Source organism: Thamnophis elegans, chromosome 3, assembly GCF_009769535.1.
Source record: "Thamnophis elegans isolate rThaEle1 chromosome 3, rThaEle1.pri, whole genome shotgun sequence".
In the NCBI taxonomy this organism is placed as follows: domain Eukaryota; kingdom Metazoa; phylum Chordata; class Lepidosauria; order Squamata; family Colubridae; genus Thamnophis; species Thamnophis elegans.
This window is the reverse complement of record NC_045543.1, coordinates 112,224,411-112,237,856: the sequence shown is the minus strand read 5'-3', so window position 1 is coordinate 112,237,856 and position 13,446 is coordinate 112,224,411. Positions and strand designations below refer to the sequence as shown.

General features: G+C 38.5%; 1 protein-coding gene across 1 annotated transcript; it reads right to left on the bottom strand.

The window, feature by feature from the left end:
- Window positions 1-315: 315 nt before the first annotated feature.
- On the bottom strand, window positions 316-3,125 carry ANKRD34B (ankyrin repeat domain 34B). Its single transcript, XM_032214267.1, has one exon. It carries the CDS (start codon window positions 3,036-3,038, stop codon window positions 1,533-1,535), a length of 1,506 nt encoding a protein of 501 aa, XP_032070158.1. The 5' UTR covers window positions 3,039-3,125; the 3' UTR covers window positions 316-1,532.
- Between the last annotated feature and the right edge of the window lie 10,321 nt (window positions 3,126-13,446).

Below are 13,446 nucleotides of genomic sequence, written 5' to 3'. Positions count from 1 at the left end.
TTCCTTTTTATTCCCATGGAACAAGAGTAAATAGCAAAGTTATTTTTCATAATAGATGCCTAAAGGGCTTAAAACATGTAGCAGAAACATAAAAGGAACATCTGCCACATTCAGCAAGGCCTAACTGTACGTTACAGCTATCATTCTCATGCAAAGACATTGTAGATCCAAATATCCAATATAGCAATTAGCAATAGCACTTAAGACTTATATACCACCCCATGGTGCGTTACAGTACTCTTTGGGCAGTTTACAATGTCAGCATATTACGCCCAACAATCTGGGGTTTCATTTTACCAACCTTGGAAGGATGGATCAACCTTGAGCCCTGTTAGGATGGAATTTCAGGCTGTGGGCAGTTGGCCTGCAATACTGCATTCCCAATCACTAGGGCTCCTGACAACCTTTGGATTTTCAGACTGGATTATTGGCTAGATAATTACAGAAACTGAAGCCTAACTAATCTGAAAAAAATCAGACTATATGAACATTCCCAATGGTTAATGGCTAAATTGGTCCTACTGAAATATCTGGATTAGTCTTAATGCATTTTGATCAAGATTTTTGTTAAGAGAAGAGGCTAACACACACAATATTACTCAACAATTTTTAGAGAAGTGCCTTTGTTTTTTTAGTATCTCTAAATTTGTAAGTGATACATGTGAAATCTAACAAAATACAATCTGCACATAGACATCTCCTTTTCTTTCCTTCCCTAATGGTATTTTATTAACTCTGTAAATATATTACACAGGTAATCTTCGACTTTTAATAATGGACCTGGCCATTATTAGGTGATAATTGTGAGACATAAGGAGGGTCACCATGACCAGACCCATTTTATAACCTTTTTGTGGCAGATATTAAGGCAACCTATTGTTTATCATGGGGTAATGATTTTCAGCAAAAACATCATAAATTGCATTCATATCACTAAGGGACACTGCAAATGGCCATAAATGTGAGTCAGCTGCTGAGTGCCCAAAATGCAGTCACATGACAGTAGGGGTGTGTGCAGTTGATGGATAGTCTAACTAACACATCTGGGAAGCTCCATTGGAGAAGGAGGCAGTAGACTGTATAAAAACACTTGTTTAACATTTGTTAATGTTAAAAGTGTTCTATGAACAACTTGTAGTTTAAAATACTTATGCTAAGCAAGAATATCCAATCTTTCATGTTTGCAATGGAATGTATGATGAGGGCAGTGGTATTTCGTAGCTCACTGCAGCTGAATTCAAATAAGTCTGCTAAGTCACAGATACTGTTCATAAACTATCATGGGCTGGGTTCACACAACATGCTAAGCTAAAGCTAAATAAACATTAAGGTTTACATATGTGATCCATTTATATATAGACATATATTTCTCCAATCAAACAAGACTTAGTCCTTTTTTGCAGCTTCATTTCAACATTAATTTAGAACGGTTGATGTAATTGTTAACCAAGATGCTTGAGCAGCTAATTTTCAAACAAGAAAAAAAAATTGAAGGAACCAGACACACATTTGTTGTCATTGTTTATCATTTGCTAAAAGTTCACCAGCTGCTTGATCTGCTCTGTTTGTAATGACTGTCTTCTTGTCAACAGAGTTGTGTTCTTGAAGTCTTTAGGGTAAGCTGGTGCTGTTGGAATTAAGGGTTTTTGTCCACAGGAAGATATGTTATTTATCTTGTAGAGATCAGAGATTGGGGAATGAACGTTCACATTTAAGGGGGGGAGAAAGTTAGGTCTAGCCAGGGTAGTGTGATCTGAACCCCGTCTCTCTAGAATAGCATGATTTCTCCTGCTTAAGAAACTTGGAGGCATATTTTCAATCAATTCTTTAGAACTTGAAGATAATGATGGTGATGGTGAAAACAGCTTTTTCTTCCCTAGTAGAAGTAATTTGCTGTCTTCTGTAACAGGGCCTAAGCTAGTTAACTGTGAATCAGAACTATAGTGGTTTGCACCCAGGTTTCTCCTTTGAACAATGCTTTTCAGGGAGGAAATGAAGTTCATGTGGGTCAAATCCAGATTTTGGTCTGAAGGAATTTCACTCCGACCAGTCTCACTGAAAAGTGAATTGGAGTTTATTTCATCACATGACATCTTTCTTGAGGCAGTTTGTTCAAAACTTTTCAAGAAATTAAGGGTATCCTTAATATCAATGCTGTGATGCCTAGTGATATATCTCTTAGACAGGGCTAGATTATTGATTTTGAAAGATAACTCTTCTTCTGGAGTTATATCATGAAGTTCTTCTTGCAAACAAGATATTTGATTCTGATTCAAGAGTGAAGAGGAAGTTTTCATCCAAGGTTCAGAATAAATTTTAGAGTTTGGCATTTGAGGACCTGTGTGTATTTTTCTAGAAGGAGAATGCTGTTCAGATTCCTTTCTTCCAGGATGACTCAGTTCTTTGAAATTAAAGAGAGACTCGTTTGTGTCATTTGAATCAGTAGGAGAGGGCAAAGTTGTTTTAACTTCTACTTCTGATGGAGAAGTACAAGAACTTGAAAACTGACCTTCATCAACATCAGGAGGAGGCACATTTAAGAACTGCCTAGTTCTTTGCTTTCCAGATGGAGATCTGTCTTTGGTAATGATTATAACTTCTTTTCCCTTTGCTTTACAAGCTTCTAGAATAATTTTTAGAGTTTCCTTATCCTCCGAATTCACTGAATATAGAAGAACTGTGTTTCCTGAATGGTCTTGTAAACTTAAATCAGCTCCACTTCTAATGAGCAAAGAAACCACTTCAGGGCCAGCTTTTTGCAAGCAGGCATGCATCAAAGCTGTCTTTCCAGTTTTGTCTTGTATGTTTGGGTCGGCATTATTTTCCAAAAGGTATTTCACCATTTTGAACTTGGTAGCACTCTGATGGTCTACATGCTTTGTTTTACAAGCAACCATTAAAGGTGTTTCACCATGGTCATTGCTTTCATTAATGTAGGCCCCACCTTCTAACAATAATCTTGTAAGGCGAAGTCTTCTGTGATAAACAGCTTTAATCAAAGAGTTGCCATCTGATGAAAATTCTGTGGCTTTTTCCATCTTTTTTTTTGAAGTGATGGTTAGAGCAGTTGAAATGTCACCTAATTTTAAGAGAAGTTAAACAGGAAAAAGAATAGAATATTAATATAGCACCTAAACATTTAAACTTTTATTTGATGAGGGAAAATAAAAATAGCACTTCTCTGTAAATAGTGGAACCTCTGTAAATAGTTGAACATACATACATACATACATACATACATACATACATAAATACATACATACATAAATACATACATACATACATACATACATACATATATTTGTATTTGTGCTGATAAATAAATAAAGGGAGACTAGTATAGATCTATTTCAAGCTATTTAGCTCTCATCAGCTAGCCATACCCTTACTGGGATTTGAACCTGGGCTATATTACATATTAGGCAGACGTCTTAGCCATTAGGCCACAGGCTCTGATCCATTATCAGCCAAGCCAGGGTGAAAGGTATCTATTAGATTTTACAACCCCCGGTATGCCCAAATATGGGAGGAAGATCACTACTTCCATTCTCCGTCTTGACCTTTTTAATACTCCTGCAGACATCCCTGGAACATGTAGTGAGATTATTGAAAAATAGATGCTGGGGAAAGATAAACAGTCCTTGTAATTTTGCATTTATTAGAATATCACTTGCCTATGCCTTTATTCCACCCTCCATAAGATCACAGGTTTAAAGGGAATGGAGATGTGTTAATTTACTTTTCCTCTGAGATGCTGGTTTTATCTCAGGCTAAAGGGACAAATCTTGAATTCTGCTCATAGGATCCTCATGTTACACACACACACACACACACACATACACACACATCTCCTATATAGATAACTAGCTTTTAGGTAACCAATTTGAACATGAGGATCCTATGAGCAGAATTCAAGATTTGTCCCTTTAGCCTGAGATAAAACCAGCATCTCAGAGGAAAAGTAAATTAGCACATCTCCATTCCCTTTAAACCTGTGATTTTATGGAGGGTGGAATAAAGGCATAGGCAAGTGATATTCTAATAAATGCAAAATTACAAGGACTGTTTATCTTTCCCCAGCACCTATTTTTCAATAATCTCACTACATGTTCCAGGGATGTCTGCAGGAGTATTAAAAAGGTCAAGACGGTGATTAATACCATGCAATAAAACATGCGTCGTAATCTCATTGCTAGCATCTTGACTTTTCAAAGCCACCCTTCTTGCAGGTAGCCTGACATTTTCTGAACACTGTATCTGTGCCTACCAATCCTAAAAGGTTGGAAACTTTGACTCTAATCATAGACGTATTTCTAATTTTCCATATATATCCTCACAAACTTGTAGATAGAAAATGGTAGAAGTGAAAACAGAACAGACATATCACTCTCTAAAAACAGAAGAATGCTTAGTAATTTTTATACTAAAAGTCAATCCTTCCAAAATTAGCTTTCCCTAGAAGCTACAAACGGAAGTACAAAATGAAAAAAATAAGAAATCTGAAATATCAGACAGTTGCCATTTCCACACAACATATATCTTTATATATATATTGGGATATATAAATGTATTTAGCTGATTTTTGTTTTAGAATATTGAAAAATAATTCCATTAACTCTAAACCAGAATTAACTAAAGTAACACATGTACCAAGGCTCACAGAACAGGGGCAGGTCACAATGACCAGTCTAGAACATTGATATATCATACAGCATTTAGAAATTTCTAGGAATTGCATAATAAAGTTATACTTTACAAACATCTTGATTTTCATTAATTACTTAGACTAGAATATATACTACTATGTAATTTCAGAATTAATTCAATACTGGCATTATTTTTTGCATATTATCAGCATTCTTGTCTAATACTGTTCTCTGCATTTTAAATTTGGAAATAATTCCAGTTACAGAGAAAACCAGTTCTCCATGCCAGATATTTTTTCCTATGTTTGGAGCAGGATATGCACAGAATGGAAAATGTATTTTATTTAAAACCTGGAATAAATAGTAAAAATTTTACAGACATCTTATAAGCCATAGGTCAGTCAAAGCAAAACCTTGAATGTTTGATTTTGTTCTGCATTTTTGGTGGTGGGGAAATCTGGAGAGATGTTGATTGGATTAATGGAGCAAGGTTGGTGTGTAACTCTCCCTTTGCATAGGAACTCCCAGTGTAGCAAATCCCATCAGCCTGCCCACCACCCCATCTTCTGTCTATGACAGCGATGGAGAACCTTTTTTGGTTTGCGTGCCATAAGCGAGGAAAGCACAGGGGGTCGTGCGTGGGTCTGCTGCACCCATAATGCAATGTGTGACACCCCCAGCGCGCATGCACGCATGACAGATGCGACCCCCGATTTTTTGCATGGTTTTTTTGCCCTCCCCAGGCTCCAGATATAGGAGCCTGGGGAGGGTGAAAACAACCTCCCCCCCCCCCCCGAGGCCCTCTGGAGACTTCATGAGTTTCCCTGAAGCCTCTGGAGTGCAAAAAAATGGCCCTACAGGCAAATAGGAAGTTCAGGAACAGACTTCCGGTTTGCTCATAGGGCCGGTTTAAGCCCTCCGTATCATTCAGGGGCCTTCCAGCTGACAGGGCAATGTCTCGCGTGCCCTGACAAATGGCTCCGTGTGCCACCTGTGGCACGCGTGCCATAGGCTCACCATCCTGGGTCTATGACATGTTATTCCTCAACTGCTAACATTTTTGGATCTTCTTTGTTCTCTTCCTGTCCCAAAACCCTTCTATTTGAAACAATTGCATTTCTATCCATTTCTACCTGAACAAAACTACTCTATCATATTCCAAGTATGAATCAATATATCCGAAACACTCAATTTGCTTCAAATACAGAACACCTAAAAATAGCTCTTCTACATATAGAACACTTTATGCACAAAATGTTTTCCCTGTTCCCCATTGATACTGAAACAATAATGTTCTTGTGGCCAAGCTTATACAAACATTTATGTGAATGATATGGTTCAATAAAGGTATTTTTTCCATTGTAGTCAAGCAAATTACCCTATCAATTGCATGGTGCAGTTCTATACAAAAAAATTAACACAGTGAAGTAAGAATTCCACTTATGTTGACAGTTAAATGGGCTTGGAGTCTATTAAAGAATGGGGTTTTTTAAGAAGCAACTGAAATATTAAATAATGATTTTCTATCTATTTTTCAGCATTCCCATGAGTGTTATCTTACAATGTACTAACTGCCTCAATATTTTTCTTTTCTTTTTTTACTGTGTGAGAAGAACTGTGTTGCTGAAATTGTCATAGTTTCAAGTCATACAATAGAGTTAATAGAAAAGCAAGTTATTGTCAATAACTTGATGAACCCCAAATTCATCAAGTGAGCTGTGCAACTCATTCTGACTCAGAATTATATCTGGGAACATCTTTTCTATATAAAAATTTGCCCATCCCATTTGTGTGAGTTGAGAAGCATGGTGTGCATCTTCACACTCCATGAAGCAATACAATGGAGTTCAGCAAACTTACTTTTTCTGTGACTAACGCAGAATTGTGGAAAAGTCTATGAGGATAACCTGTTCTTTGTTGCCATTTAGGAGGGAAGTTTAAACCATCCTCTTTCCTTGAGATTTGGGGTTTCAACTATTGTGGATTGCTGCCACTATGAATTATTAACTAGATTCATTTACTCACTTTTGTCAATTGTGGTTTTGTGATGTTATCATTTATACTCAGGGTTTGTAGTTTAAATTTTTGAATAAGATAAAATTTAATACTAAAAGTAAAAAAAAAACCAAAATTTCTGTTGCTAAGCAAGACAATTGTTTAAATACGATACATTTTGTTCCATTTTATGACCTTTCCTACCATAGTTGTTAAGTGAATCATTGCAGTTATTAAGTTATTAACATGGCTGTTAAGTGAATCTGGCTTCTCCATTTACTTTTCTTAGCCAAAGGTTGCAAAAGATGATTACCATCATAATAATCATAAATGAATGCCAGTGGCCGAGTGGCCAAATTTTGATTACTTGATCATGGGGATGCTGCAATGCAGGGGTGGGTTCCTGCCAGTTCTAACCTCTTCTATAGAAGAGGTTCCACAAATCTAACGTGCCGTTTAGAACCAGTTCCAGCTCCCTCCCGCCACCCATTTGCACCACACTTGCCCCACCCGCCACTCACTGATTGGCTGGCTCACCAATCGCCCCGCCCGCCTCTAAGAGTCCTACAACATGACTGGAGGAGGAATTCTGGGAGTTGACGTCCACAAGTCTTAAAGCTGTCAAGTTTGAACACCCCTGGGTGTTTTTTTCTAAAGGGTTAGGGGTGCAAGGATCTTGTAACTTGACAGCTTTAAGACTTGCGTGCTTCAAATGCCAGAGTTTCTGAGCCAACATTTTGGTTGCTAAGCAAGAGCATTGTTAAGTGAGTTTCACCACATTTTACAAGTTGGCCACGCCCACCCAATCACATGGCTGGCAAGCCACTCCCACAAAGCAGGCCACACCTACAGAAGAGGTTCTAAAAAAAATTGAAACCCACCACTGCTGCAATAGGAATGCCCATGGAATTTCAATCTTAAGTGAAGCAGTTCATGCAGCAGTTATCCTGTATACAAGGAGAATGGGAGCCAAAGCACCTCTATGGAAGAAGACTGTATTGCCTGGGAATAATTTAAAAGTTCCTCTCCTATATATTTTACTGGTTTTCTTCAATGAGGGAATTTTCCAAAGCCACTCTCATAAAGAGCAAAATAAATTGGTAGATATAAGTTGATTTTGAATAATTTATGAAGAATATAATTGCTTCAAAAAAGGGAGCAATTAGTTGTCTGGCAAAAAAATGATTGTGTATTCAAAGCAAGAGTTAAATTTAATTGCAATCAAAATTCAACAATACACAATATAAAGGTGGAAATCTTTACTGTAGGCAATTGCACAATTTCATCACTAAGCAACAACTCCATTGCAATATACCTCTTAAGACTTTTGCATTTTGTAGAAAACGGAACTGCAAATTACATTAATTCTAGAATGACAGACGGATCATTCCTAACAACACAGATCTTCATTGACTAACCAAGAAAACAAATTTGCCATTTTTATTTCATACATACAATGTGCCTGCTTAAGAAAACTTCAAGCAAAATAAATATTATAACATTTTAAGGGGTTTAGAAAATAACACTCTTAACTAGAGAAAAATTATCTTATTGCCAGCCAATATTTCCTTTGATTGCACTGTTGTTAAATGAGTATGTATCTTGGGCAATGCATTCAAATGCCTACCTCTTCTCTTGACAAGCAGTGTTGCTGATTTTGTACAAAAAGGTGGGTACTGGAGAGGCATTAAATTTGAAATCATTTCAAAGCATGCATAATATTCTATTAACATCTGTGACATGCAGAATATTAATTTCATCTTTGCTGAAGTTTTCAGTTTTTGAAGAATAAAAATGTAGAGAATATCTGCTTATGATCTCTTAGAATTAGTGATGATTGAATATAGCCTAGCTATTCCTTGGCAGTATTCATTAAAAAAAAAAGAAATCAGAGAATTGGAAGGATGCATTTAGGTTAATGAGTCCAATTTTATTAGTGATGTAATCCTAATTAAAGCTCCCTCAACAGATGGCTGAACTTGAAAACTAGGGAAAAGGAGCTCCAACCTCTCTTAGAAATTGATTCAACTGCTAAATTTTCTAATATTCAGCCAGAATCTCCTTCCTGTAACTTAACATAAATTCATGATCTTCACTCTGGAACAAAAGAGACAGGTTTTCATTTTCTATTTAACTCCTCTTCATGCACGTAATTTCTCCTCGTAAAAATAGGTCCAAACCACTACCCTTTTCCAGTATTACAGATTGTCTGCATCTTTTGAAAAACTTTTGATAGCGGTTTCTTGTTCTGATAAAATCAATGATTATGTGTCATTAAATTGGTGTCAACTTTTAGTGACCATAGGGTACAAATCATTAGGTCTAAGAAAAGTTGAAATAGGCCAAATCTTTAGATAAAGGTATACAGTAGTTTGCAAATACTGAAACCCAGTATAGTTCATATACTATATGCAACAATCCATAGATTACTTATATATTCATTCACTGGTGAATGGATGAATGTAAGATTCTCTAATTCTACGTTTGAGAACATACTAAATCAAAAATATTTTAGCCTAAAATACTGTGTGTCAAAACAAATAAATCACTGTTAGTTAAAAGCAACACATTTCACTACAAAATATACCACTGCTTCTGTATGGTACAATTAATACCTGCATAGCACAAAATCAATTTCAAATATAGGTGATATTAACTTGTGCAAACCAGGTTATCACATTGTTATATAATATGGTTTGTAAAACATGGATTAAAGTTTAGCACTATGCAAATAAAGCCAACTCAAACATTGCGGCATCTTAAATATTTTTATAGCATTGCAATCCATGAAAACTAATCTAGTTCAACATAAATTTGGGGTATCCTGTGACAGGAACATACAAAAAAGTTGTAGGCCCATATTTTAAGTCATAGTAAGGCAGGATGTAAAGTGAGATTTGGACGTAAAGTGAGATAGTTCGGGGTCAGACTAGATGATCTTTAGTCATTTTTATCTTTGTGCTTTGTAAGGTACAAAAAACATCTTTGAGACAGGAAGGTTGAACACAGGAAACTTGAACTCGGGAAAATGTAAATGTTAAAGCACAACACCTGCTTATAAGTAGATCAGGTCAGTTGGAGGTCTCGCTTGCGAGTCAAAGCTTAACCACATATGTCAGAATGAAACTAGTGTTTCCTAGATACTTTTCTGCCTAAAAATAAGGAATTTAGCCAATAGAAATGATTTAGCACATTTCCATATTAGCTGTTTTGAGGAAGTTATAAGAACACGCTTCGCCCTAAGAACCTCGCTCAGACATCAATTGTGGGTTTACACGGTCTGAGCCATTTGGCCAAATAAAGCTATTTCTTGATCTCGCAGTCCAAATCTCCTGATTTTCTGCAACAATAGGAACATCAGAGTAGCTCTGCTGCAACAGATCTGTTTACTCTATTTCTGCGTCACAGAGTAGTGAACTGGAGGCATTGAAAAACTTACAAGCATGTACTGAGGTAATAACTTCCTTCCACTATAAATTCACAGCAATCAATACATAAAGAATGCTGTCTATGATTGAAGACATCAATACTAGTTGTTACAGGAGCTGATCTTCCATGTCCTGTTTTTAAACTTTTTAAATTGACTGCCAAAATCATCCAAACTGCAGTTGGTGCATTTCAGTTTAACTATCTACTGTTTATTTTTATTTATTTATTCATTATCCATATACTACCTTTTATAGAAACAAAAATGAGACAGGATGTTTTGAACAATTCCACTTTTATTTTGGGTCTGTTTTACAGATCCTACCATATTGGATGTTATGCAAGTCTTACTGAAATAAAATACAATTGATCCTTATGAAACACATTCACCATTAAGCTTCAAATCTGTATTCAGAAATTAACTGATCCTAAACCAATAGGCACTGAGTAAGGTTCAGGGCTATAAAAACAGGCCATTCCTAATAAAACTCCTAGGAAACATCCTCTATCAAACGGATACGTGTTCATCTTTAATACGAGTCATCACTATATCAACAGGCATCACGTTGAAACATTTTAAAGATTAGCTTTAATATGTTTGAATCCAGGCATGTAAGCCACTTAGAGTAACTTCAGTGATTGAGGCAATAGAAAGTAAAACATTTACCTCAATGTGCATGCTGTGCATTCAATCTTAGCAAAGCTTTTAAAGAGATCCTACTATGGTTTTTTAGAGTTTTTCATTTTAACTACTTATATAGGAATCTTAAAATTACCTTTGTAGAAAATTAGACCCTCCCTCCCCTACTACTTTACAGCAATCTAACAGCTGGGATAGGCAGAGTATTATCACCAAAGTTACTGCACCTTTGCATTCTATAATGGATTACACTGGTTTTAATTAAGTATATCACTACTGTATAGTATTTTATAAAGTACAAATACAACACTTCGTACAAATTTCTCATACACTGCAGTGAATCATAAAATGGCAAAATTAAAAGCAAACAAAACAACTCTTTAAAAAAAAAAGGCCTATTCTAACACAGGATTAAAAGCTGCTTTCTCCCATAAACCCCGTCCAGCAGTCTGCTCAAACAGATCAATACAGTAAAGGACTCCAGGTTGAGAAAAGCTGCGTATTTCAATAAAGTTCCTAGTCTGCTTATTCTAGGATTAGTCCACTCACTTCGAACCACCTGGCTCCCAGTTAGACCCGGACTAAAATCCCTCCCTACGACGGTATTTATCTCTGCAAAAGATACGGCGCGCCTCTCCGCTTAGAGTCTTGTCTCCCACCTCACCACGCTGGCCAAAATCCCACGGCCAGCCTGGAGCGACTCTCTTAGGACGTCTTAGGACAGGGGTCTCCAACCTTGCCCACTTTAAACCTGGAGAACTTCAACTCCCAGAATTCCCCGCCAGGCTTAAAGTGGACAAGGTTGGAGACCTGTTTTAGTGGGTGTCCAAAGCGCACGGCTGAGGGAACCGTCCGGAGCGCTCGAAGGGCTGCAACCCAGCTGTCACCGTACGAATCAATCGCAATTGCAGAAAAGTGAAGGAGCCGTTCCTGAATTGCTCTGTCCTCTTCTCCCACCCGCCCCAACCCCGACGACAAGGTTCGCCTGCCAGCCCGCTTTGAAATACTTACCCGCTTGAAGAAGCGACCGTCTAGGGGGGGTTGGAGCTGAAAGTTGCTTTTTCTAGCCCCGGGCTCTGGAGGGCAAAAACGGGAGGATAGAAGGAGCCGGGATGGCTACGGCCCTGCCGGAGCAACTTTCGCCTCCTCCTCGGCCCCGCCGCTTCTATGCGGAATGACGGCTCTAGGTAGGTGCCGCCAGACGCCGACGAGCGGACGACTGTCGTTGCGCGCAGAACAAGCCGACGGAGGGAAGGGGCGCTTCCCGCCCGAAGCCGCCAAAGCAAACCAGTGGAGGTGGGCGCGAACGCGCGCAGTCTCTTCCCCCTCCCCAGGCCCGCTTATTCAGGGAAAAGGTATTACAGAGCTGAAAGGGAAGCAGATTTTTAATAGTGGCTGGGTACACACGTGAATCCTGTGAGCAGCACATGGTTTCTTCTCATTGTGGTTGTTGAAAAAGCCACGTGTAGTTCATAAACTCCGAGGGATGAGAATCATGGCAACATGCTCTCTCAGCCCATTGATGATTTAGCTTGATTTGTCAGCTGCTCTGCCTTGTTACTGTTGTTGCTGTGGGAAAGTTATCACCCAGCCCTCTCCCAGAAAATGAAATATCCTAAGAAATATTGAAATGGCAGAAATATTATATTTCCTTGGATCTGAAAAGGAAGAAACATGTTTTAAAAATACAGACTAACTCCCTGCAGCTTCCTGCCCCCACCCCCTTTGTCAATGAGCCATTAAAGCCTGAGCTTGGTCCACTTTACATAATAAGGTAGTATCAGCTTTTCACAGAAACTCACCACAATGGCATCTGAGAAACTCAACCCAAACCTGGATTCAAAACAGCCTAGAGAGTTTCCCACTGCATGACCCCATGGGAGTCTGACAACCAATCAGAATACAAGATCAAGATCAAAGGCCAGAGAGGGCATAAAACCAGGGGCTTTCAGCATCTCAGCCCTTCCGTCTCTTCTTTTCCACCAACATTGAAGCATGTGATCACCTTTTTTGTTCAGGACTCAAGCCATGTGGTCCTGTCCACCCATTAAGCCATCTTTCCAAGCAGTCTCCATGTCTCCAGTGTCTTTTTCCCCACTTGGAGCCGAACCCAGAAGGACATTTCTTTCAACATTGCTATACAGCCAAACAAGCTCTATCCCTCTCTTTTACGTTTGAAGCAGAAATTCCCAGAATGGCATCTTCCTAAGGAAGATTGGCTGTTTAATTAAAGTAGCATTAAACTAAGGTGGCTCGGTGGCCAAGACGCTGAGCTTGTCAATCAGAAAGGTTGGCAGTTCAGCAGTTGGAATCTCTAGCACCACATAAGGGAGCTCCCATTACTTGTCCCAGCTTCTGCCAACCTAGCAGTTCGAAAGCATGTAAAAATACAAGTAGAAAAATAGGAACCACCTTTGGTGGGAAGGTTAACAGTGTTCCATGCACCTTTGGAGTTTAGTCATGCCGGCCACATGACCATCATGGAGAGGTCTTCGGACAGCACTGGCTCTTCAGCTTTGGAACGGAGATGAGCACTGCCCCCTAGAGTCGGGAGTGACTAGCAAATATGTGCAAGGGGAACCTTTACCTTGCTTTAGTATGTTGACTCACAGCTGACCCATCACAAGACTCTGACTTGACACACGGGTGGGTACACCTGAAACCGTTATAAGCAGAAGAACACTGGCATCCCCTAAACTCTACTGAAGATATTATCTAGCCTGTTTGGAAGCCAACCTA